This window comes from Ascaphus truei, chromosome 3, assembly GCF_040206685.1.
Source record: "Ascaphus truei isolate aAscTru1 chromosome 3, aAscTru1.hap1, whole genome shotgun sequence".
NCBI classification, from domain to species: domain Eukaryota; kingdom Metazoa; phylum Chordata; class Amphibia; order Anura; family Ascaphidae; genus Ascaphus; species Ascaphus truei.
The window spans coordinates 270,479,404-270,507,332 of record NC_134485.1 but is presented as its reverse complement, the minus strand read 5'-3'; the positions used below and the strand labels follow the sequence as shown (position 1 = coordinate 270,507,332).

The 27,929-nt window shown below is 45.9% G+C and overlaps 1 protein-coding gene across 6 annotated transcripts in view; it reads left to right on the top strand.

Annotated features, from left to right (window-relative positions):
* CLYBL (citramalyl-CoA lyase) overlaps window positions 1-27,929 on the top strand; it is a 422,234-nt gene that overhangs the window by 359,721 nt on the left and 34,584 nt on the right. For 4 of the 6 annotated variants that reach the window (XR_012799903.1, XM_075590782.1, XM_075590777.1 and 1 more), the window contains one exon: window positions 5,201-5,325. The exons of 1 other annotated variant lie outside the window; for it this stretch is intronic. Coding sequence is in view for 4 of the 5 variants with exons in the window: in XM_075590782.1 (XP_075446897.1) it covers window positions 5,201-5,325 (125 nt within the window). In the remaining variant the exon portion in view is untranslated. Of the gene's footprint in view, window positions 1-5,200; window positions 5,326-8,277; window positions 8,302-27,929 lie in introns of those variants that run through there. One more of the 6 variants, XM_075590779.1, reaches the window with a different exon arrangement.

Sequence of the window (27,929 nt, the reverse complement as noted above, 5' to 3'; positions counted from 1 at the left end):
GAGCCAGGCGGGGTTCCTTAAGAAAATTGAAAATTAGGTAGAAAGCATTTTCTCGGGTATGTCTATGTGTCGGGGAAAACCTATCTATTACAATAAGGCCGAAAAGGAAAAAAGAGCCGATCAGTTGGTGAGTGGGACATAAACATTTTCCCTCTACATTGAAGTTCATTGTGGGTTAATTCTATGGGAAACAGCACACACATGCAGTAGTGGAGAAGGCTTGAAGAAATATATGGTGTTTCTGATAAGAGAAGCTTTGCAGGAATGCTGGATTCAGATAATGACATCTCTTATTAGAATCATATAAACAACTGACATTTGCTGCAGCATCTGTTTCATTTTTGCTACTGTCCAATTAGAAGCAGGTGTGTGTTAGCATGGACTTAGTTTGTTACCAAAAAAATATAGTTTAGCAGAACATCTCATCCTAGTTAAATAAAAAAACACAAGAAAACGATGCAGTAGAGCTTTATTTTTTTTCCATATTCGGACTAAATGTTGCAGATAAATTGATATCAGTCCATTTTAAACCATTTGCATTGTGATTAGCTTTTAGTAACACTATTGATGGGACCCCGATGTGCCAGTATGGCTTGAGGAAATATGCTGGTGGTTCCTTCTGTTCCTCTTCCATATAATTAGTGGATAGTTGCAGTAGATGTCACTCCTGTATTAAAGATGAAGCAATAAACATCATACATTTCATTTCACAGTCAACTGAAACCAAACACCTGGCAGAGCAAAATGTCCCAAAAAGATTTCCAATACAAATACCTTTTTTTTATATTAACTAAAGAAAAAGATATGATGGAGCGAATCTTATTGTGACATATTTAGATTAGTCTTCTGGATATTCTCATATTCCTTTCAAGTTTAGTCTTGGTTCTAACAATTAGAACCTGTTCTAACAGTTATTAAACTGTTTAATGCCTTTTCCACTTAGTTGTAAGTCAATTTGTATAGCAAGATACAATGATATGTTTGTAAAACTTTGTGTGAAAGATTCTACCTCTCTAGATTTATACCTTTGTAGATGCACCCAAACTTTTGTACAGCGTACAACGTTTGTGCTTAAGAAAGATACCTGTCCATGGATTTCTATCATCCCTTTCTGCAGTCTGTAAAAAAGCAAACTTGTCCAAAAAGAGCCCTTCAACTGCATTTAAAATACTGCATTTGGATTAAAAAAACAAAAACTTTTTTTTACCTTATAATACCCTGACCGTGCCGGAAGTGATTAAATAAATCTTCATACACCAACATATCTCACAACTTTCGGAGGGTGAAACACACCACCAGCTGCTGCTCTCCTGTAGTCCGCAGTGAAACATTTCACCATTATTTCCCTCTGTTGTCCTATCGACTTGCAGCCCGATCTCCAATGCCCTGTTACAATACAGCCCTGCCCCTCCCTGCTGCTAGCTGGGGAGTCGCTGGGAGCAGGGTACAGCCTTCTTTGGTAAGGTAATCGCCTACTGTGGCAATGAATAAACCATAAATTATCATAAGAACATGGTTCACTAATTCTGCTATGAGTTTCTGTCATACTGTATTACAGTACGTGTACAGTTACTGTATGCACTGACAGCCTGAAGAAGGGACCTTTGTGGTCCTGAAAGTTTTTGCACACTCTTAAACCACGAGTTGGCTCTTAAAGGTATCATTTCTACCTTACTTTTCTTTGTCTAAGTCTATTATTTTAACCGCCAGACATGCAAAAAACAAATGAATCCCTTATGGCCCCTCTGTCTGCTGTGGGTGGGTTCACTCATCATTCTCGGTCCTGTGGGCAGAATAATTTGTGAATTGCCTATGGCCCTTTACATCACCCCTCACCCCACGTGGGGCTCTGTTTGTGGACCAATGGGGAAGGCTGCACATCTCCTTGCTCCCCCTAGACCTGCTGGCTCCTTCCCTTGAGGTACGTGCTGTTGCCCAAACACTACCCTCCTCCCCCACTGGGCATTTACCACCTTGTTGTTAGTACTCAAGCGCTAACCGCTATCTCCTGGCCTCGCTCAGCGCCTTGTTACGTTGTCCGTTACAGTACAGTATGTTATCTTTCTTATGACACTGGTTTTCCATCACTGTAAGTGGGGATGGTTGATACACAGTAGCACTTCACAATGGGAAGATTAACACACTACAGTTTTACATTCAAATTGTAACTTTATAGTCTACAAGTAAAATTCATAAAGGAATTGGTAAAAGGTTATTAAAAACATCCTTTTAAACAAGGGGGCGTTTTCTAAGGATTTCTTTTGATTATTCATGTCCTTCAATTATTATTTTTAATAAATAAAGTTTATTTACAAAATGGCACCACGGTATCACTGTTTCCCATGGCGTATTTCAACTATTATTTCTGGGGAGATATTCCGCCTCATACAGTTACTGTACACCTTGCTTTGTTCTTGGAAAGGCCCCTCACGTGAAGAGTTGGCATTATGCGCTGTAATCCCTGCATAGCTGACAAATTGACCTAAAATGATATGTCAAGTGGTGTTGGATACCTGAGTAGACAATGTAGCATTAGAGCTTATACTGATTACACGGTGTTTGTAAAGCGTTGCGTTCCTATTACCTCAGGCTTTCCCTTGAAACAGTTTCTAAAGTGTTCACTTTGAAGGCTGTTTTAAAAATCAATTTGACCTACATGAAATACCATGTACTTCATAGGAGGGCTTACTTTTAATGGTCCATTGTTGCATGCTATACATTAAGGACTTTAGCATTCCTATTTGTATCTTACTTTACAGTAAAATAGCTCCCCCGTACATGTGACCGTATACTTACTGTAGTTGATGAGCAAAGTTTGTTTGTACAACTAATACTATTTTGCAACTAAAGGTGTTTCAAAATGGTATACTAGTGAAAGTGCAAAGCAATTACTGCACCCCAAAAATATTTTAGAATACTATTATGGTTATATCAATGATTACACTACTATTGTTGATATTTTACTAATATGGGGGATATTAGCTGTGTTAGATACATTGTGCAAAGTACTGTTAACTGAAATGTAGTGGTACTGAATATGTTTACATGTCCTTGTAGTAAATGTGTAATCCTTTTTAAACGAGGAATCAAACAAGACAGTTTTTTGGTTGTTTTTTTTTTAATTATTTCAGAGGAAATGAAATCACGCTCACAAAAATGTCAACAGTCTTTGTCTTTTAAAAAATCCACCGTAGAAATGATTCCAAAAGTAATCAATATAAATCAGTTACTGTCTGGGAGAAAGAGATAACCGCTTTCCCACGCTCACCATAATCATATATCAGCTGGAGTTTCTGGAAAACTAGAACAAATTCTGTATTCTACATTATAGAGGAAAATGGTACTTAACATGCAATAGAAAAAAATAAATGAATGAGACGATAATTAAAAGATCTCCAAAATGTACATTTACTCATACTTAAACTTGCCCTATTTTGAAAGCATCAATTTCCCAGAACCCTCCCCCCTCCACCCCCCCCAATTAAACATAATAAAAATGCTATTAGTTGGTTTTGGTCCAACATGAGTCTGCGCCTTTATGCGAGAGGCCAAAGCTCCTCAAACTCGATTTTCAAATGTTTGTCAACAGAAAAAGAAAAGAGTAATCCTTTTTTTTTTTTTTTTTTTCAAAGGAGGTTTGGATGTGGAGATAGAAATGGGGTGAACCTATGTATGCAAAGACAAATGTTTTCTAGTATAGGGGATTAGCCCACTACATTTCTTTACTATACCCATATTGTATTGGTTATAGTGGCTTGAAAGGGTGAATGGTATAGTCCCTGATTTCAGGAAATCCTAGTTTTTGGATCTTATTTTCGAAAAAAATAATTTAGAATATTTTTGCATTAAAAAGAGAGGCTCTTTCTAAAAATAAATCCCCTTTACGTAAAAAAGAATAGAAAAGAAAACGTTCCTCTGTAAATGTGTAAAACTGAAAATAGTGTTGCTTGGAAATGTGAATGAAAAAACAGCGGTAACGTATATATTTATTAACTTTCAATGTATTCTTTTTTTAAATGTGTATGTTGAACTGCTTCTATTAAAGCTATATTTTCTATGAATAATTGTATTTATGTAGCGCAGTGTACGCATCGCTTAACAGAATTTCAATACAGAAAAAATAAAGGAAAAACAATGGGGATAAGAGCCAGTAAACAGAAACACAAGGCAGAGAGAGCCCGTGCCCCGAATAGCTTACAATCTTATGTGAAAATAATTGAAATTAAGTATATAGTTTCATTGGTTAGAGGGGAAACGTCATTGTCTGATTTTTGCAAAATGAATGTTCCAAACAATCAGAATTCTAATGATACAATATTGCTTTGTGCTGTACCATCATTGTCTCTGAAATGCTTAGCTGTGTCATTTTTTTAAATTATATTTTTTAGACCAAATCTGTTGGGGTTTTGTTTTCTTTGCACTCTGGCATATCAATCTGTGATTCTCAGACTTGCTTATTTTATTTCCTTAATTGTTCAAATACTGCAGGTTTGTTTTTATGTTCTGCAAAGCATAGCACCGGGGCATAATTAGACGTGTCATATTTAGCAATGATTCAGAATCGCCAAGAATATGTCAGAAACAATGAGCAGATTTTGTTTAGAAATATTATTTTATATTTTGACATTGCCATAGTAATTATGTTTATTTTATGCATTTTTTTTTTTTTTTTGCAATCACACAATTTATTCTATAAATAATAAAAAGCAAGCTGTATCATTTTACTGCATGTTGTGTTTATAATACGTTGTTCTCTTCTAAATAGACTTAAATACGTTTGTGCTGTGTTTTTTTTTATTCCTTGTCTTCACATCTAACCTATTTAGTAGCCAATAAAGAGCTTTATTCCAACTAAAGGCCCCTTTCTGCCAGCTAGACAACAAAGTAAAAAAAATGAGAATGCTTTTTGTTTGCTTTAAAACAGAACTGATTGTTGTATTCTTTTAAAACGCGCCAAATTGAGCCAAGGCTGCATTTATCTTTCCATGCAGCTTCAGCACAAGGAAAGGATTCACGCTGCTCCAGAGTGCCAGGGATAAAAAAAAAAATAGAAGAAAAAAAAAAGAAAGCTATTACAGTAATTATTTGTTATTATTTAATGTGTAGTCCGGGAGGCATTCTCGATCTTTGAATGTTTGACACATTTTGCGTGAACATCTGTTGTTGATTCATGTTTCTGGTGTTATTAATCTTCTTGTAGGTAAGCAGGTGATTCACCCGAACCAGATTCCAATTGTCCAGGAGCAGTTTACTCCGAGCGCTAACAAAATAAAATGGGCCCATGAATTGATTTCTGCTTTTCAAGAGCACCAGAGATTAGGAAAGGTAAAATTGGATGTTAGTTCAACGTGTCATGTAGGAAATGTGTACGTTCCTTAGTTACAGGCCACTATCTTCTACATAGAAAGGATCCTACGGTTTTTTTTTCCCCACATAAATTGTACTCAAAGTAATTCCGTTTTCCCCCAAATGCTTTTATTTTATATAGATTATTTATCTTCTTAAATGATCAAGCTCCTCTTCATTCCTCCTTCCTGCTCTCTGCGTTCCTCCTTCTTTACCCTTTTGCTTTCCTTCTTGCATCTCTCTATTTCTGTCTCTTTGATTTCTGCAAACTCTTTTTATTTTAATACATTGCCTGCCTCTTCCTTACCTTAATAATCTCTATTTCCCTCCATGTTTCCCTTTCTCTGTCTCTCTTTGTCTCTCTGTCTGTCTGTCTGTCTCTCTCTCTCCTTTCCTGTGTCTCCACCCCTCCTCCTTTTTTTTTTATTCCCCCTTTCCCTCTTGGTTGCTAGCCACACATCTTTAGTAAATACGTGCACATTTCTATTTAGGGCTCAATTCTTGAACAGATGCTGTTAACCTGTGTTTTTCTTGACCAAAATCAGTAGCATATTCATCTGGCGCAATTGAAATCAACTCAAACAACATTTGTAATTGTCAGCTATAATAATCCAGTGTTCTGCAGGGTCAGGATTAAAGGGCCATATCATTCTTTTTAATTGCAATTATTAAGAAGTAACGCTACTCTGAATCGCGATTTGGAGGCCAGAGATGTGGATATACTAAAAAGCAAATTAACACGGGAATATGGTTGTTCCTAATTTAGTGCATCATTGAGCCTCACGTTTCCTGCACTGTGGGTTTCTGCTATATAAATATTGCAGTGGTGATGCACAATCTGTCCCCACTTTGTGCCAGTAATACTTACATTAGGTGTCGCCTGAAGGAAGGTTTTATGCCAGTTGTAGCATTGTCTGTTAATTATCTCGTAGGTTATTTGAAATAATCCAGTTTGCCTCTTTTTACAAATGAGGAACATGTTATGTTTTAATGTGTCCTCCACATTATAGTGTACCTTACCTCATACCTTAAATGATTAAATAGAAATGACTGTGAAATGTGTATGCTCACGCTGTGTATAGTAATTAGTTGCATATGGGGTTTGATTTGCAAAGAACAGAATATCTAGTTGCATCGGCTAACAATTTTGTTTTTCGTGAAGCTTAAATACCCCTTTTTTATTTTACAAGTAACAAATTCCTATTGTTTCATGAAAATCACAATTTGGACATGATCTATAATTTGCATTGTACAATGTGTTACCCTTTTTAGCTACATACGTGGGTTTTTACTAAGAATAGGAATACATTGCAGCATGTACTTTGAGCTAGATCGTTTGAGCTGGATGCAAACGTATTGCAGGATACATGGAGCAGAGCAATACACTACCATCCTATCTGGTAGGAAAGGAGCTAGTGGGAAATAGTGAGGCACCAAATGATTTTATAATAAAGTCAGCTCAGAAATGAATGGGTTGAAAGATCAGATTATATTGATATACACTAACTAAGAATGGCCAGCTTTGTGGTTTGAAATCCAAACGTGGCAAACTTCAAAGTTGGTTTAGCTGTTTGAGTTGAACATTTTTCCCGTAAATATTCTTTTCGGTAAATGGGGAGAACGTTGTGTGTTCGCAAACATAAAACAATTGGCAAACGTTTGCGAAACGTTCAAAGTTAGAAAAAAGTTTGGTCACATTTCAAAACCCCAAAAACAATTTCTGCTTTCTTGTTATTTCGTTTTCATAATGTTTAACAAATCCAAAGCCAATCGAGTTCCCGCAAAACCAATCCGCAAATGTTGTTAGAACCAAAATGCTAGTGAAAGAGGCCACCTTTAGTACTGACAGCATTTCTCCAAGTAAAATGAATATGCACTTACAGTATATTAATATAACTTAGAAACGCAGGGATTTCAGAATCTTAGATAAATGTCATGCTTCACAACTTTGTTTTGTCTATTGAGTGCACAACTTAATTCTCTGTCCTGTACAGAATGTGAAGCAAGGGGATTGCAGTACTGCAGATATAATGCAGGCTCTCATGTTTATAATGTAATGCCTTGTCTGCCCATCTTTCATTTCTGTTCATCCACTTCTCCAAATGTGCTTATATAAAGCTCGTATTGCTACACAGATAATTGCACTTCTTTTTCCTTGCTCTGTGGTAGTAATTCACTGGTATATCTTACTCTTTTTAAAAATCAAGATGTATCCCATTAACAGAAAAACAAACTCGGGCCCAGATCCACAATAGGGTGTTAAGCTATAGCACGCCTTTACTCCCATATATATGAAGGGGAGCTGAGGCGTGCTAAAGCTTAGCAACCCTTTTGTGAATCTGGGCCTCATAGTCTTTAAATGCTGAGAATGATATCAGTACTGCGAAAAAAACACAACAGTAACTATTTCTAGTGAGCCTGACAATGCTCAGGAAAAATAATACCAATATTCTATGAATATTAATAGAGAAAAGTGCAAGTGTCAATTCCTGTGAAATAGTTGCCCACATACTGTAGGTTGAACTTGAGGTACGTGTCTTTTTTTCAACCTCATCTACTATGTAACAAATTGCATCTGTAAAGGCCAACTGATATGTTTTGTATACAAACATTCCAGGATATACAGTTGGAAAAGGATGTAAGTGCTTCTGAAAGCTTGATGTATCTTTGTAAGAAACCGTTAAAGGTGTGATTTCCAAACATACATGCTTTCTTTAAAATAAAAAGGTGCAGAAGGGGCGTGGCCTGGCACGCTAACAATATGGCTGCTTAGAACTGGAGCTTCCTAGGGAAACTTAGTGAATCCTAACCCATCCATACTCCAAAACTAATAACACAACTTAGAATTAGCAAATCTCTAAAGACCATTTCAGGAGCTGCAAGCCAGTATCAATATTATCTCTCAAGCTATACCTAATCTAACGATTCCAGGAATAGAAGCCTGGCGCTGCTAGGGCCTGACGCAGGGCTCGTCCCCTCAGACACCCAGGCAGAGCGCGGCACCCGGCAACGGATCAGAAACTGAGGGGATCGATCGCACTCCATCCCGTGAAATCCGGAGCTTCCGACTTCGGAGACTAGCCATACAGCCACCGAAACGAGAGGTCGGGGAGGAAATCTCGGCGGAGAGAGAGTGAGTGGATCCTGCCCCCCCCCCCATACTTTACCGCCCACGCGCACTGCCTGCAAGCCGCATAGCCGCCCGACCAAGCGGCAAATAAATAAATAAACACTAACGGGGAGAGTCTGGGGTTCCATCTTACACTGAGCTGCTGAATGAATAACACTGCCAAGGTGCAAAGACCCCATATATCCCCTCATAATCTGGGCTTCAAAGACTAAGGGTTAAAGATTAACCATAACCAGAGCCTATACACGCATTTTATAGGATACCTAATACCACAGACCCTGAATGATAAATAAACTACGGTCAATAAACAGTACCCACCTGCAGTGATATAGCTGGAGGGGTCCCAGCCTCGCACCACTTGGGAACTACCGAAACAGAAGTAATTAAAACAAAGATGTTCCGAGAGCTTCCGGTGACGTCAGGGAACATGGTCGGATAGTCGAGGAGCTCCCGCCACCCTCACAAGCAAATTTCATGATCGAGCGACCCAAACCACACAAAAAAAGCATAAAAAACGCACAAACAACTTAGCAGGCGTTAGGGAAGATGCCGGCCCGCCCAAAAGGGACCCAAGGCCCAGGAGTCCCAAAATACTTTACCCCCGCGCACCGCCCCATTGAACAGGGTGGGGACTCCCAAGATGGCGCCGAAGAAGCAGCCCATGCGGCCCTAACGAACTTAGCCCCCGACTCAGGCGCAGCAGACTTACAAGAACCGGGGCTGAACAAACACTATTTCGAAGCCCTCTTCCAAAGAATGCATAAGGAGCTACGCAAAGAAATCCAAACGGACATGAACATGGCGCTGGAAGGCCTGAGAACTGAAATACATGGGCTATCTAAGCGCACTGAGGTGCTGGAACGCAAAGTCACAGACGTAGTTGGCACACAACACGCAACAGAGGACGAAGTCATAAGACTCGGCCAAGAAGTCGCAGACCTGAGAGACGCCCTGGAAGAACAAGAAGACAGGGACCGAAGGCAAAACCTGAGAATCAGGAATATACCAGAGACGATCACCGCCGAGGGGCTTCATGCCTACCTTCGCAAACTATTCCTACAACTAGCCCCAGACCTGTCGGAGCATGATCTCCAGATGGACAGGGCGCACAGAGCGCTGGGCCCCAAACCTGCGGACCCTGAACGACGCAGGGATGTAATCATAAAGCTCCACGCATACTCAGCCAAGGAGAAGATCATGGCTGCAAGCAGGAGAGCAAGAGATATCCAAGTGGAGAACATACCTCTACAGATCTTCAGCGATCTATCCAGATCCACGCTAGAAAAAAGGAAAGAAATGAAGCCCCTCAGGAACATACTACAAGAAAGGGGAATCTCCTACCGTTGGGGTTTCCCCTTTAAGCTGATCGTCCTGAAGAATGGACGTCACCACACAATTTCCAGACCAAAGGATTCGCCGGCGTTTCTAAAAGCGTTGGGGCTGAGTCAGCAACAGGACAACAGACCACCAGCCAAGTCCCCCACAAACAATGATGAGATGGAGGTTCCCCGGGCCTCTGAAAGGCTGGCCAATCAGAAGAACACAGAGGCCCCTAAGTAACGGACATACCACCTGAAGCACGATGGCGGTCCCCCCAAAGGGAACAACGAACTATGAAAGCAGCCCAAAAAAAAAAAAAAAAAGCAGAGAGAAGCGACCCCATCAACCACCGATCCGCCTATGGAACCTATTCTACAAACTTGCCCCCCCCCACCTCCCTGAAGCTTCGCCCGCACCTCCAATCCCACTACCCAGCAATTAACCAACGCAGGTCAGACACCTCACCCCCCCTCACCCTCTGACTCCCCCCCTCTCCCACACTCCCCCCCCCTTTTTTTTGACCTACGGAGTGAACTGAGGTCCTGTTGACACCCTCCACGGGCGCAGTAAGCGAAGCCAACCGACGCACCTGCAACACGCCTGCACGAACAGAGGACGCAGCCCCTGTATGAACAAGGGGTAGACCCCCTGTCCCCCTTCATACCCCCCCCCCTCTCACAGGACGATGGGACGCAGTGACAGGCCTGCCACTTCAAGGCCTGAGGAGCCGAGGTCGTATAAACCCTTCTTTTCCCCCGGACTTTTGTCAATATGCTCTTTAAAAGCAGCCTAGCGGGGGAAAGTTAGCCAAGTTTGAAAGAGCAATGTTTATCCAGGATGTTTATCCAGGATGTACCTGCAACCCCTATACCACTCCCTTACATACCCCCCCCCCGCTCCCCTTCCCCCCCATTCCATTCCCCCCCTGCTCCCCTGCTCCCATTCCCCGGCTCCCCTCTCTCCCCCCCCCCCCACCTGCCCATCCTCACTCCCGATCCCCCCATTTTTTATTGTCTAGCCTTAAGCAACAATCAAAAGCAAAATGCAAATGTGGTAAGGTAGAAACCAAATGATCATAACAAAAAACAATGAGGTAATGCAGATACTAGCAAATGGACTACGCAGAAATAAGATATAAGCAGAAGACAATTTGTAAATGCAAATGATATATGTAAGATGCCAATTGTTCACGTAAGAAATAGAGTTGATAAGTAGACAAAAGCAAATGTACACCCTAGCAATAGGATATATGTATCAGATGATAAGAAAATGCAAATGTCATATGATAAATGCCAAATGTTGTGTTTTTCCGTACAAGTTGTCAAAAAGAGAAGAGACAAAGGGTTAATAAAAAAATAAAAAAATGTCTACCCAGCCCACATGGGCTCCTAAATAAGACAAGCCAGATAGGCATCCACCCCCTGACAAGTGGTTCCTTCCCTCCCCCCCATCCCCCTCCCCCCTCAACCCCCCCTCCCTCCCCCTCCCCTTCCCCCCACCTCTCCCCTCCCCCCACCCCCCTTCCCCCCACCTCTCCCCTCCCACCATCTCCCCTCCTCCCCCCCTCTCCCCTCCCAGCCCCTCCCAGCCCCCCCCTTCCTCCCCCCCCAACCTCCCCTCCCGTCCTATCCCTCCGTCTTGAAGAGGAACGAAGCACCTCTATAGCGGAGAAGTGGAAAATAGCATTTAGAGGAGACGGGGCTAACTCCGGGCCCGGAGTATCCAAAAAGCGGGTTGATAAATATTGAACGCCCACAACATAACAATATAGACGATATAAATGTTGACCGACAAAATAGAGGTCTTAATAAAGGTTTTGTTTCTTCCCAAGGTTTATGTGATGATGTTTAGAAATGTTTATAGGACACCACACTAAGTGGTCTCCATAGAAGTGGTTTTAAGTAAGTTTTCACACAGAGGGTGTGGGACCCTCTTTCCGGTCTCCGACCGTTTTCTGAGTTCTGGAAGGATATCTAGGGGTAATAAACCCCCGTACCTCTCTCGTCCACAGGGGAGAGGCCTACTTTCTAGGGCCATCTGAAGGCCCAACGACCCCCACCCTCCCTATTGTGTCTCCCCCCCCCACCCTCCTCCCTCCCCTCCTCCCTCCCCCCCCCCCCCCCCCCCCCACTCGCCTACACAAACTCACCTAAGGCTCGCAGGACTCGCAGCCCTCACTGTGGGAATACAGAGGGCCTCGGAGCTCAGAGCTCCGAAAAACAAGCACGCCACAAAATGACAGACATAAAATTAATCACGCTTAACGTAAAGGGACTAAACTCAAATAAAAAAAGAAAACTAGCGCTCCAGGAACTCAAAAAAACAAAAGGGGACATCGTTTTCCTGCAAGAAACACACTTTAACTCACCAGTTCCCCCAAATACATTCAAGAGCCTGTTCCCACAGGCTTTCTACGCATCCTCCCCGAGTAAAAAGAAAGGAGTAGCTATCCTAATAAGGAACAATGTCCCCTTCGCCCTAACTCACACTCAATCAGACCCAGAGGGAAGATTCCTGGTGCTCCGGGGTACTCTAGCAGGTTCACCCATAACATTGGTGAACATATACGCCCCCAATGAAAATCAAACCCAGTTCCTCAAAAAAGTACTGGACTCCCTGGAACAGCAGGCACTCTCTTCCTTAATTATAGGAGGAGACTTTAACATGGTCGCCTCACACACACAAGATAAAACAAAAACTCCAAAAGACCTACCCAATGCAACTCAAGGCACAGCTTACATGATCCAATCACAAAAAAAAGCAAAAAATTCAGGGAAATAATAGAAGAATTCTCCCTGGTCGATGTGTGGAGAGCTCAGCACCAGGGTCAAAGGGATTACACCTTCTTCTCCGCCCCTCATCAGTCCTTCTCGAGGTTAGACTATTTTCTGGGTACCAATAACATACTCCAGGCTTCCTCCCACTCCAATATCGGCCCAATTACCTGGTCTGACCACGCACCAGTGGAACTCACCCTCACCCTACCCTTTGTCAAAAACAATCCCTACTAATGGAAGTTGAATGATTCCCTACTCAACTGCCCAGAGACAGAGACAAATATAAGACGCAAACTCTCCTCCTTTTTCCAGATAAACGCAGGTACGGTCTCGGCCCCGGCTATGCTTTGGGAGGCACACAAGGCCTCAATTAGAGGAGAATTAATCTCGATATCGGCCTATAAGAAAAAACAAAAAGTTAAACTCCAAACTGAACTAACAGATAAAATCAAACACCTAGAGCAGCAACACAAAACAACAGCATCCAAAAAAATACTAAAGCAATTAAACAAACGCGAGCAGCTCTCAAACAAACACAATTAGAGGAAATAGAAAGGGCCCTAAGATGGACAAAACAAAAATTCTTTGATAAAAGAAACAAAGCCGATAAGCTTTTAGCCTCAAAACTTAGAGGCATACGGGTAAAGTCACAAATATCCAAAATCCGCACAAAATCAGGGAAAATCACATATGACGAAAAAGAAATAGCACAAGCATTTGCTGACTACTACTCCCAACTGTATAACCTACATCCTCTGGGCCAAAATCCGACCCCCTTAGAGACAATCTCGAAATACCTGGAGGAGTGCTCCCTCCCCTCCCTTTCACAGGCCGAACTAGATAAACTAAATAAAGACATTACCCTAGAAGAACTAACCGAAGCCATTAGCTCCCTCAAACCGGCAAAAACTCCGGGCCCGGACGGATTTTCTAACACTTACTATAAGACATTCATGCTGACTCTGTCCCCTTACTTGTTTGACATGTTCAACTCTTTCTTACAAGGAGAGCAAATCCCCGCTACCATCACTGCAGCAAATTTTGCCATTATCCACAAGGAGGGTCGAGACCCGCTCCTTTGTGGCAACTACAGGCCAATATCCCTACTTAACTCAGATCTCAAAATTTACAGCAAGATACTAGCAAACAGGCTCAACCCAATTCTCCCCAGACTCATTAATACAGATCAAGTAGGTTTTGTGTCAGGAACACAGGCCTCCGACAATACCCGCAAAATAGTGGATATCATCGACCACGTGCATCTCACAGGAACCAATGCAATGATCCTAAGCCTCGACGCGGAAAAAGCGTTCGACAGGATCCGATGGTCCTTCCTAGACCAAACAATGCTGAAGTTTGGTTTTAGTGGTCCCTATTTAGAGAGTGTTAGAGCCCTCTACCAAAACCCCACAGCATATGTAAAAATTTCAGGTGGACTATCAGACCCAATTACAATCAGAAATGGGACCAGACAGGGCTGCCCGCTATCCCCACTCCTAAATTAGACAAGAAAAGGGCATCAAGGGGATTTCGATCTCCACAAAGGAATACAAAATTTCCCTATTTGCAGACGATGTGATCCTGACCCTCGCTGACCCCCACATCTCCCTCCCGAACCTACAAAAGGTACTCCACCAATTTGGAACAGTCTCTGACTATAAAATAAATATAGACAAGTCAGAAGCGCTTAACATATCCCTCCCAAACACAACGTGGAAGCTTTTGCAGTCCAATTATAAATACAAGTGGAGCACCACATACATCAAATACCTAGGTATAAGAATCTCGAGCTCCCATGGATCCCTCTATCAATACAACTACCCTCACTATTTGATCAAATTTGATCAAATTAAAAAAGACTTAGAGACGTGGAAAAAACATCAAATATCATGGTTCGGGAGAATAGTCTCCCTCAAAATGAACATCCTACCTCGGCTGTTGTACTATTTCCAAACACTCCCCGTAGTCGTCCCACTAACAGCCATGAAAAATGTACAGGCCCAAATGTTCCAATTTATCTGGAATGACAAGAGACACAGGGTCCCCAGATCGGTAATGTTATCAGCCAAACTAAGAGGAGGTCTGGGGGTCCCCGATGTGGTCAGGTACTACCTCGCAGCCCAGCTAAAGCAAGCCGTAGTTTGGAATTGCGACCCGGCAGCGGCCCGGAGGCAAGGAGGTTTGATCTAGGAGCAATGAGATGCACGTGGGACTCGTGGCAGAAAAGCAAAGGGAAGTATGGCCTGCTAAACACCCCCTCACAAATCACCCCGATCTTTGGGAACCCGAACTTCCCGCCCGGGTGCTCCAAAAAGCAATATGCCCAATTTCAGGGGCTTGGAATAAGGCTGGTTGCAGACTTGCTGAAAAATGGAGAGATTCTAACATTTAAGGAGGTACGGGACAAATACCAAGCTCAACACCTCTACCTATTCAAATACCTACAAATTAGACATTTTTTGCTCTCGCTCTCGCAGAACTCCAAATTTCCCCCACCCACCAGATTCGAAACACTATGCATTAAAGGCAGGTATCAAAGAGGCCTAATCTCTGAGATATATAGGGGGATAGAGTCAGCATCAGAATCCCCGACCCACCACTATATGCAAAAATGGTCTGCGGACCTAAATATACAAATTGACAATGAGGAGTGGGAGGATATCTGGGAGATGGCAGCAAAAACCTCAATCTGCACAGTAACAAAGGAGAATATCTACAAAATTCTATTCCAATGGTACCTGACCCCAGCTAGACTGAGCCAGATCTTCCCCGGCACCCCAGACCTGTGCTGGAGAGGATGTGGTCAAAAGGTCATATTTGGTGGACATGTCCGGGGATTCAGAGGTTCTGGGTTAGGATCCAGACGCTGCTCTATGAGACAACGGGAATTCCTCTCCCCCTAGATCCACTGTCCCTGGTGCTGAGTAAACCCTTTGACGACCTAACCCCACCCATGAGTAGACTGGTCTCTGCAATCTTGACTGCAGCCAGGTGCTCAATAGCAGCAGCCTGGAAGCAGGTCAAAGCCCCTGCAAGAAACACAGTCATAAGGCGAGTGGACGAAGTAATGTCTATGGAAAAATTAACAGCTATGCTGCACAAAAAAATGCCACAGTTCTGGAACACATGGGACTCATGGATAGGCCCCCAGGGCTTCAGATAAAGACATAAAGCGCAAACCCTAGTGAAGGGAATAACCCAGATCCCAAAGGTGGGAGACGTAGACGAGCCAAGGGGGACTTCCCCCCCCCCCTGCGCACCCCCTCCCTTTCCCACTCTCCAACCCTCCCTCCCCCTCTCCCGCCTCTGTCTGTCTACCCTCCTCCACTCCCAGCCCCCCCCCCACCCTTCCCCCTCCTCCACTCCCTTAACCCCTACTATTAAAAAACAATGTTGGCTAGCATGCACTCAATGAAGTCGAACGTAAACAATTTTATGTTACTGAAAAGTATGTACTCATTCCTGTAATTGTCAATGCCAATAAAAAAAGATTGATACAAAAAAATAAAAGGGTGCAATATCACCCCTATTTTTTCTTTGACATCACAATAATGCCAAATGTTATATATATATATATATATAGATATATATCTATATATATATATATATATATATATATATATATATATATAGATATATATATATCTATCTATATATATATATATATATATAAGGCAAGAATCAGCACTCCTAGTAAAGATAATAATAAGGCCTGGTGCTTGTCCCTTAAAAATAAATAGATAGAATATACATCACCATCCGAGGACTGATAAGTAGAGACAGCACACAGTGTGCTGTCTCTACTTTATCAGACCTCGGATGGTAACGTATATTATATTATATTTTTTATATATATATATATATATATATATATGTATATATATATATATATATATATATGTGAATATATATGTATATATGCAGTGTTCGACAAATCACCCAAAAATCTACTCGCCCAACGAAAAAATCTACTCGCCACCTAGTCTCGCCACCTAGTCCCGCCCCCAACCCCGCCCCTAGTCCCGCCCCCAACTCTGCCCCTAGTCCCGCCCCCAACTCCGCCCCTAGTCCCGCCCCCAACCCCGCTTTAAAATAAAATATATAAATAAAATACATTTAATAAATTCCTAGTCAGAACAACATTCGTTTTTGACATAAATGTATTTATTGTATTACATTATACTACAATTAGTCGTGTGTGTGTGTGTCTCAATGTCGGATCTAGAAATAAAAGCCAGATGTGAATGACTAGTTTCCTGAACCTCTTAACCAGTGTCTGGACGTCGGCGCTTCACAGAGAGAGAGACAGACAGACACACACACACACACACAGAGAGAGAAAGAGAGACACACACACAGAGAATGAGAGACAGAGAGAGTGCGAAAGAGAGCGCGAAGAAGAGAGTGCGACAGAGAGAGCGAAGAAGAGTGCGATAGAGAGAGCGAAGAAGAGAGTGCGACAGAGAGCGCGAAGAAGAGAGTGCGACAGAGAGCGCGAAGAAGAGAGTGTGACAGAGAGAGCGAAGAAGAGAGTGCGACAGAGAGCGCGAAGAAGAGAGTGCGACAGAGAGCGCGAAGAAGAGAGTGCGACAGAGAGCGCGAAGAAGAGAGTGCGACAGAGAGCGCGAAGAAGAGAGTGCGACAGAGAGCACGAAGAAGAGAGTGTGACAGAGAGCGAAGAAGAGAGTGCGACAGAGAGAGCGAAGAAGAGAGTGCGACAGAGAGAGCAAAGAAGAGAGTGTGACAGAGAGAGGGAGAGGGTGACAGAGAGAGGGTGACACAGGGAGAGGGTGACACAGGGAGACGGAGAGGGTGGGTGACACAGGGAGAGGGTGACACGGAGAGGGAGGGTGACAGGGAGAGGGTGACACAGGGAGAGGGAGAGGGTGACACAGGGAGAGGGTGACACAGGGAGAGGGTGACACAGGGAGAGGGTGACACAGGGAGAGGGAAAGGGTGACACGGAGAGGGAGGGTGACACAGGGAGAGGGAGAGGGTGACACAGGGAGAGGGAGGGTGACACAGGGAGAGGGGGAGGGTGACACAGGGAGAGGGAGGGTGACACGGAGAGGGAGCGTGACACAGGGAGAGGGAGGGTGACACAGGGAGAGGGAGAGGGTGACACAGGGAGAGGGTGACACAGGGAGAGGGAGAGGGTGACACAGGGAGAGGGTGACACAGGGAGAGGGAGAGAGGGTGACACAGGGAGAGGGAGAGAGGATGACACGGAGAGGGTGACACAGGGGGAGGGTGACACAGGGAGAGGGTGACACAGGGAGAGGGGGAGGGTGACACAGGGAGAGGGAGGGTGACACAGGGAGAGGGAGGGTGACACAGGGAGAGGGAGGGTGACACAGGGAGAGGGAGGGTGACACAGGGAGAGGGAGCGTGACATAGGGAGAGGGAGGGTGACACAGGGAGAGGGTGGGTGACACAGGGAGAGGGTGACAGAGGGAGAGGGTGGGTGACACAGGGAGAGGGTGACACAGGGAGAGGGTGGGTGACACAGGGAGAGGGTGGGTGACACAGGGAGAGGGAGGGTGACACAGGGAGAGGGAGGGTGACACAGGGAGAGGGGGGGTGACACAGGGAGAGGGGGGTGACACAGGGAGAGGGAGGGTGACACAGGGAGAGGGAGAGGGTGGGTGACACAGGGAGAGGGTGACAGAGGGAGAGGGTGGGTGACACAGGGAGAGGGTGACAGAGGGAGATGCTGGGTGACACAGGGAGAGGGTGACAGAGGGAGATGCTGGGTGACACAGGGAGAGGGAGGGTGACACAGGGAGAGGGTGACACACTCAGACACACAGACACTCACACTCACTCAGACAAACTCACTCAGACAAACTCACACTCACAGTCTGTCACTCACACACACAAACACTCACCTGTAAGGCAGGGGTTCGCACATGGCAGCAGGGGCCTCCGCACGACAGGAGGGCCTCTGCAAGGCAGGGGGGGTCGCACATGGCAGCGGGGGCCTCCGCACGGCAGGAGGGCCTCTGCAAGGCAGGGGGTGTCGCACATGGCAGCGGGGGCCTCCGCACGGCAGGAGGGCTTCTGCAAAGCAGGGGGGGTCGCACATGGCAGCAGGGGCCTCCGCACGGCAGGAGGACCTCTGCAAGGGGCCGCGCCCCCTCCAGAGGCAGACGCCGATGCCGCAGTATTCACTGATGTAGGATGTAGAAGGGCCAGTTAGGGGATTTCCCCTGCTAACAACTGAGCTGGCCATCAGGGGTTTCCTTAACAGCTGACAGATCGGCAGACTGTCCGTAGAGGCGGCACACCGACGCCGCGTGGGGTGAGGGGGGGGGTCAGGAAGCCGGGAGAGTTTGGGGTCACGGAAGCCGGGAGAGATTTGGGTGAGGGGGGGCGGATGGCCCAATGCGAGGGGGGGGTGGATGTCCCGATGCGAGGGGCGGGTGGATGGCCCGATGCGAGGGGGGGGCGGATGGCCCGATGCGAGGGGGGGGGCGGATGTCCCGATGCGAGGGGGGGGGCGGATGTCCCGATGCGAGGGGGGGCGGATGGCCCGATGGGAGGGGGGGCGGATGGCCCGATGCGAGGGGGGGGCGGATGGCCCGATGGGAGGGGGGGGCGGATGGCCCGATAGGAGGGGTGACAGATGGCCCTGCAGGGGCCTGAGGCAGACAGGCGTGGAAGGGGCTGGCTGCCGGAAGGGGGAGGAGTGGAAGCGCTGAGGAGGGAAAGTTGCTGAGAGAGCCGGAGGCGGGGTAATCTCCCCGAACAACATGAACCCGCCTCCGGCTTTTTTTTTTTTTTCTCCAGCGTGAGCGCGGGAAAAACAGCAGCGCGAGCGCGGGAAATTTAAAAACACAAGTGTGCTGCTTGGGCCAATATTTACTCGCCCGGGGGTTAAATCCACACGCCCCGGGCGTGTAAATGTATATAATTGTCGAACACTGTATATATGTATATATATATATATTTTTTTTTATATATATATGTATATATATATATGTATATATATATGCAGTGGTTGACAAATCACCAAAAAATCTACTCGCCACACAAAAAAATCTACTCGCCACCTAGTACCAAACGTGTGCTGCTTGGGCCAATATTTACTCGCCCAGGGGTTAAATCCACTCGCACAGGGCGAGCAAATGTATAGGTTTGTCGAACACTGTATATATGTATATATATATTATATAGTGAGAAAAAAAGAGGTGATCTGCGCTCATAAATTGTAAATATTGTGCTCAATTGGTGCAAATAACAATTGAATAAACCTGTTATATTAAGAGAGGTCGTGCTGCTGTGCTCGTAGGATGGCTCCACAAACCGAAACTAGTATAAAAACAAAAAGAGAAACAGAGCAAAAAACCTCATGGTGTAGTATATAGAATAAAATTGTATTGGTGAAACAGGTGAGTATTGCACGTACATCAAATAACTGGTTATATAGCATGACATGTTATGGACATGTTACCACTCTGCAACTGTGGATAGGATAGTATCAGTCACCAGATCAATTCTCCTCCTGCACTCCCGTATGGCAGTCTTTGTGTGTCCTCGGCTCGAATAGATCGAGACCCCTTGCCGCAAGATATAGAAACAGATTTGCAACCACCTCGCTGCTACTGCGGGGAAAGGAGCTCTCTTGCCAGTTCCTCAGCATCAGATCAGCAAACACACGCCAGTGACGTCATCAGATGGCGTCGATGGAGCGTCTCGAGTCGCGCTTCTTGCAGGTCACCAAAAGGGGCGGCCAGAGAATGTCCCGTATGGAGTAATGTATTGGCAATAATCAAAACCTCAATAGGTAGTATTAGGAACGCGCCCTCTTCTATCCAACGCATTTCGTATATACAATATACTTCGATACAATATTATTTATTATTTATTTATTTATAAAATATTTTACCAGGAAGTAATACATTGAGAGTTACCTCTCGTTTTCAAGTATGTCCTGGGCACAGAGTAAAACAAATAATACATGGTTACAAGTACAGTTACATAAATGAACAAGGTATACATTATATACAAGACATGTATATAATATACTGACGATATGTTCTTTTTAGAGAGAAGAGGCTTTTACCTGGCAACCCTTCCCAACAAACCATACTTGTTCAGTCTTTTTCTAATTGTACTGTCATGAACTTTAACATGTGGGCATTTGTTTATGCATATCTCTCTTCAGGTCCAGCCACAGCATTTCAATCGGGTTGAGGTCTGGACTTTGACTGGGCCATTGCAACACGTTTAATTTTATACGAATAGTGTGTTTCTTTTCTTTTTTGCGCCCGCTATATGTGTATACATATTCGGTTGGTTGCCCCGCTGACCACGGGAGAGTGAGGAGCTGCAGAGAGACTTTTATTCACACTTTGGGACATTATAAGATTATTGGGTCCGCGCGCACTTAATACTATTTACCTTGATTCTTTTTTTTTTTTTAGCCATTCTGTTGTAGATTTGCTGGTGTGCTTGGGATCATTGTCCTGTTGCATGACCCAATTTCGGCCAAGCTTTAGCTGTCAGACAGATGGCCTCACATTTGTCTCTAGAATACTTTGGTATACAGAGGAGTTCATGGTCGACTCAATGACTGCTAGGTTCCCATGTCCTGTGGCTGCAAAAACAAGCCCAAATCATCACCCCTCCACCACCGTGCTTGACAGTTGATATGAGGTGTTTGTGATGATATGCTGTGTTTGGTTTTCGCGAAACGTGGCGCTGTGCATTATGACTAAACATCTCTCCATTGGTCTCGTCTGTGAAAAGGACATTGTTCCAGAAGTCTTGTGGTTTGTTCAGATGCAACTTTGCAAACCTAAGCCGTGCTGCCATGTTCTTTTTAGAGAGAAGAGGCTTTCTCCTGGCAACCCTTCCAAACAAACCATACTTTTTCAGTCTTTTTCTAATTGTACTGTCATGAACTTTAACATTTAACATGCAAACTGAGGCCTGTAGAGTCTGAGATGTAACTCTTGGGAATTTTGCAATTTCTCTAAGCATTGGGGTGAATTTGCTGGGATATCCACTCCTGGGAAGATTGGGAACTGTCTTGAATGTTTTCCACTTTTGAATAATCTTTCTCACTGTAGAATGATGGACTTTAAATTGTTTGGAAATGGCCTTATAACCCTTCCCAGATTGATGGGCAGCAACAATTGCTTCTCTAAGATCATTGCTGATGTCTTTCCTCCTTGACATTGTGTTAACACACACCTGAATGTTCCAGACCAGCAAACTGTTAAAACTTCGGCTTTTATAGAGGTGGTCACACTTGCTGATGATCAATTAATCAAGGGCATTTGATTAGCAGCATCTGTCTGCTACTTAGCATCTTAATTCCTATGGAAGCAGTAAGGGTGTACTTAGTTTTTCACACATAGCTTCTCCATTTTGGCTTTATTTTTGTTAAATAAATCATGACGTGTAATATGTTATGTAATGGTGTTCATCTGAGATTGTATTTACCTAATTTTTAGACCTGCTAAGGAACAGACGATTGTTATTATGTCCTGATATGTAAAACCATGGAATTCAAAGAGGGTGTACTTTCTTTTTCACATGACTGTGTGTGTGTGTGTATATATATTTACAGTGTTCGACAAACCCATTCCCCCACTCGCACCTGGCGAGTGGAAATTGGCTCATGGCCAGTAGATTTCCCCTGCTCTGCAAAAAAAAATCCCCTGCACCAAAAATAAATAAATATATAGCTCTGTGGTTCCCAATTTGTGCGCCGCGTGGCTGGCCTACAGGGACGCCGCGAGTTTGTGTGTGGATTCCCCCTCGCAGCCCATCCATCCTGTGCTGGAGACCAGCCCTCCCACACTACTCTCCCCCCCCCCTGCCCCCTGTACCAGCCAGGGACAGAGGAGAAGCTGCAGCAGGAAGAGGAAGCCAACGCTCCCCCCCCCTTGCCTCACTCCGGTGACTGCTGGAGAGGAAGAGGAAGCTCCCCCCTCCCCTTCACCTCACTCTGGTGCCTGCTGGAGAGGAAGAGGAAGCTCCCCCTCAGCTGCAGGGAGAGAGAGAAGCCAGCCGGCTCCAACCACTGCCAGGAAGGTGAGAGAGACCTCGGCTGCAGGGATCCCCTCCCTCACCGCTCTACCCAGGAGCCATAGCCCTCCACAGCCTTCTGAGACCCCCCTCCCTGGCTGCCCACATACCATCCCTCCCAGGGTGCCCAGGTACAGATTAAAACGGCTGCACAGAGCCTCCCTGCAGCAGCACCCTTTCCCCTCCACTCCTCTGCTGCAGTTCCCCTGCACTTTACGCCCCCATGCATGTGTGTATGAGAGAGAGAGTGTGTGTGTGTGTGTGTGTGTGTGTATATATGAGAGTGTGTGAATGTGTGTATGTATATGAGAGAGTGTGTGAATGTGTGTGTATATGAGAGTGTGTGTGTGTGTGTGTGTGTGTGTGTGTGTGTGTGTGTGTGTGTGTGTGTGTGTGTGTGTGTGTGTGTGTGTGTGTGTGTGTGTGTGTGTGTGTGTGTGTGTGTGTGAAAGTGTGTCTGTGTATGGGAGAGAAAGTGTGTCTGTGTATGGGAGAGAAAGTGTGTCTGTGTATGGGACAGAAAGTGAGTGTGTGTGTGTGTATGGGAGAGAAAGTGAGTGTGTGTGTGTATGAGAGAGAAAGTGAGTATGTGTGCAGGACACCAGAAGTACCCCCCAAATCAGTCACCCAACCCAACCCCACCCCCCACCCAGTCATCATCACCCATTCAGTCACCTCACCCCCCCACCCAGTCACCCAACCACCCCCAAACACTGTCACCCAGTCAGTCACCCCACACCCCATCCAGTCACCCAGTCAGTCACCCCACCACCCCATCCAGTCACCCAGTCAGTCAAAAGTCACCCAGTCAGTCACCCCAGCCACCCCACCCCCCACCCAGTCTCCCAGTCAGTCACCTAGTCAGTCACCCCACCCCCCACCCATTCACCCAGTCAGTCACCCCACCCCCCCACCCAGTCAGTCACCCCACCCCTCACCCAGTCAGTCACCCCAGTCACCCACCCAGTATCTGTCTCCATCTCTCGCTCTGTCTGTCTCCCTCTCTCTCACACTCTTGCTCTCTGTCTCTCGCTCTCTCACACTCTCTCTGTCTCTCGCTCTCTGTCTCTCGCTCTCACTCTCTCTCACTGCTCTCACTCTCTCTCACGCTCTCACTCTCTCACGCTCTCGCACTCTCTCACGCTCTCTCTGTCTCTCTCTCACGCACTCTCTCTCACGCTCTGTCTCCCACTCTCTCTGTCTCTCGCGCTCTCTGTCTCTCGCGCTCTCTGTCTCTCGCATGCTCTCTCTGTCTCTCGCATGCTCTCTCTGTCTCTCGCACGCTCTCTCTGTCTCTCGCAAACTCTCTCTGTCTCTCGCTCTCTCTCTCACGCTCTCTCTGTCTCGCTCTCTCTCTCACTCTCTGGATATCTTATTTACCCTATATATCTTAACTGCCCTATACTTACACCGAAATAACCTATACTGCTTTCTTCCAGATCTGACTCAAGCTTCACATGGGAGACATCGGAATCCCCCCTAACCCAGAAGACAGGTAGGGAACACCTCCCCTCCAACGTATAACATTGCGGGAATGAGGGTACCTGGACATTGAAGGATTGCGGAACACCCCTGCCTTTATCTATATATATATATACACACAATACCATTTTCACGAAATCGCCAGACAGCACTCAGGTAAATGAAGTAAATAGGTATATATTAAACAGAGCACAAAATTCCAAGGTTTCGGTCCCAATGTGAGATCTTCCTGAGGGGGGTGCAGTAGAGGATAGAACATACACAACATAAATACACCTAAACCCAGGTGAGGTTAATCTAATTAGCATACAATCCAAAAAAACAATTAAAACGTGTCACGGGAGCCCAGGTTATTAACACATTTTTACCGGGATCATACATTGAGCAAAACAAGGTAATGAAATAAATTGTTATTTATTCGCATAAATTCGCTTACACACAATGATACACAAAATACAGACAAGAAGACACTTGATTTAGGACAGGGGTTGAAAACTAGACTTTCCTAGGTGCTGGGAACTCTTTGGGCGAGTTTTACCCTGATGGGGACTCAGCCCGGAATCTCCTGTAAACCAAATGGGCATAAAGTTCCACACGCCTCCACTACGTTCTCTTCTGAGAACTTGGGCGCAAAAGTCGGAATTTAGACTTTGGCAGGCAGGCTTTTCAGGCTTGAAATCGAAGCCGGTTGCTCTGCTATTCGCGCAGAAGCAACTTTGAAAAGCCCGCCCACGCTCTTACTACTGAGAACTACAATCTGATTGGCTCACAGATTCTTATAGTATTCTGAGTTTCATTCACAAAACTCAGCAACCAATCAACGCGTGGGAAAATTCCTAAGCAACCAATCAGAGCCAAGCTGGCTAGAAAAGCCGGGTCAGCTGGAAATCTGAAATAGCCTAGGAACATGCGCAAGCTTGCCACCTTTCTCCCTGGCTATCTCAATGCCACCCGCTGGACAGGCTGCACCAGGTCTGGCAGAGCAAGTGGCAGCCCGGAGGACTGCCACTGATCTCCGGACCTGGTACTCCGCCTTTCCCCGCTGACCAAATGCTATTCTCACCTCTGGACATCCTCTGACTGCTTTGAACTCCAATGTCCAGCAGACTTACCAGCGCTAATGGGTTAGCTCAGGCAGCCTGTTTGGACATCGGTTCCGAATGTAAAAGGCACGTTACATTTTAATAAAGTATATTTTACTATCCTTCTGAGTTTTGGGGAACGGGACAGAAAGGAAAAAATGTTGTAGTTTTATTTCTATCTACTTTATTCCCCACACACTATCTCTTGGACTCTCGGAGTCCCTCCTCAACTTTACATACGGTTGGGGCACTCATAAACCCTATACTGGTTGTGGGTCACCTGGCCACTAGCTGGGGTACCCCCCTTAACCTAGGGATTCACTCAGCTACAGGAATAGAGGTTTTATCCCTCTGCCCCATTCTCCTTTCTGGTATAAGTGATCTGTCCGAATACCTAAGATGACTGCTGACAGGCAGTGACCTCTCACACTCACTGAAGCTACCTTGGCCATCTTGCTTCCTGGCAATTCCTGCTCCTCACTTCCTGACAAGAAGTCAGCCTCTCTCGACCCTCGTTGCCTGCAGCTGCTTCTACCCTTTAAATAGCAGGCAGTTGCTCCCCGTCGGTGCTCGTTCAAAGTACTCTATACCTTGTTTTTCATCTTTTCCGCTGTGATTTCTTGCTTGTGCTTGACCTCTGCCTGGACCTGACCACCCCTTGCCTGCGTCGACCTCGGACCCAGACCTGACTACCCCTTGCCTGCCGTCTGCCGTCTGCCTTGACCTCGGAATTGGACTTGACTACCCCTGCATCCCAGGCCTCAGATCCCAGGCCAAGGTCGGTGTACTACTCCCTACCTCTGCCCTGCGGGTTCGTATCCTGTCTTGCAGTCAGCAACGTTACACGTTGTACAAGCCACACAATGGACCCTGCAGAGGTAGCGAATACCATGACCCATCAGGCCCAGCTCCTGGGAGCCCATACCACTCGCCTGGCTAAGATTGATCAAAGACTGGACTCAATCTCTGCTACAAACCATGTGCAGTCTCCTCAGCCCTCCCAGGGTGTCTCCGTTCTCGCCTTCTGATGGTCAAGTTGTGCCAGTACCTGTGGTCTTAAGGGAACCCCGTATCCCTACTCCCAGCCGCTATGGAGGCCTTCCCTCAGCTTGTAGAGGGTTCCTGAACCAGTGTCAGGTTCAGTTTGACACACAACCATCATCCTTCTCTACCCACTGCTCTCGGGTGACGTATATCTTCTCCCTCCTCACAGATGAAGCGTTAGCCTGGGATTCTCCCCTTTATGACAAAGGCTACCCCCTGTTGAATGACTCCTGCGCCTTCATGCAGACCTTCCGGACGATCTTCGATTCTCCCAGTCGTGCGGCTTCTGCCGAATCTGCACTCATGCAGATTAAACAAGGCTCCCGCACCATGGGACAATATGCAATTGAGTTTAGGACCCTGGCAGAGGAAACCGATTGGAACGAGGGGGCCCTGAAGTCTGCTTTCTGTCAAGGCATTGTGGAGAGACTGAATGATGAATTAACTTACAGGGACATTCCTACTGATATTGAAGGCCTGATCACCCTTTGCATTTCCCTTGATCTTCGAATGAGGGAGAGACGTCAGGAGCAGGGCCGTTATCACAGGGTCCGGTCTGTTCCATTGGTCCCACCTCTTGAGGTTCCTCCTAATGAAGCCTCCAAAGAATTGGCAGAACCCATGCAGTTGGGCAATCTGCATCTCACCGAAATGGGAGAAGCAGCACTGTCGCTCCTTGGGATTGTGCCTCTACTGTGGTGAGAAAGGCCATATGGTACGGGTCTGTCCTAAGAAATCGGGAGACAGCCAGTGCCCAGCACAAACATGGGAGTTGCCTCTGGGCATATGTGCCATATCCCCATCTCCCAGTCGCCTGATCATCCCCATCTGTTTATCTTGGCAGAACCAATCGGTTACCACCAAGGCCTTTGTGGATTCTGGAGCCACCGGTATGTTCGTGGATAAAGCCTTCGCTCAGCAAGTCAATATTCCCCTCCAGAGAAAGCACATGCCCTTGGGTATCTCCTCTATTGACAGTAGACCGTTGGGATCTGGGGTCGGTGCGCAAGAGAAGACTATGCTCAAAGTCACAGTCGGTGGTTTGCGCCACGAGGTTCTTCAGCTGGATGTTATCCATTCTCCAACCATCGATGTCATTCTGGGGCTTCCTTAGCTACACATTCATAACCCCCTGATTGACTAGACCTCGGGACTGATACTAACTTGGGTGTCTGCCTGCGATGGGAAATGCCTTCCACCCTGTCATCCTGTCGGGGTCTCCTATCACCCAGGATCCAAGAAGGTGAAGGCTGATGCCCTATTCTTCCGGTTGTCCATGGACGACATAAACGCTATGGATATGGTTCCCATCTTTCCTCCATCTAAGTTTGTGTCCGCCATTACCATGCTCCAACGCATCAAGAAAGCCCAAACCAAGTTGCCCACCTCTCCCACCTTCCCCTCCTCCTCCTCTCCGACGTTCCCCAGCCACAGCCCCACCAGTCCCAGTTACAGCCCGACTAGTTCCAGTTATTCCCGACCTCTCCCAGCCACATCCCCACCAGTCCCAGTCACAGCCCAACCAGTCGCAGTTACTCACTGACCCACCCCACCAGTCCCATTTACAACCCCACCAGTCCCAGTTACAGTCCGACCAATCCCAGTTACTGTATACCCCGACCTCCCCCAGTCACTGCCTCACCAGTCCTAGTTACAGCCTGACTAGTCCCAGTAACTCCCCAACCCGCCCCACCAGGCCCAGCTTCAGCC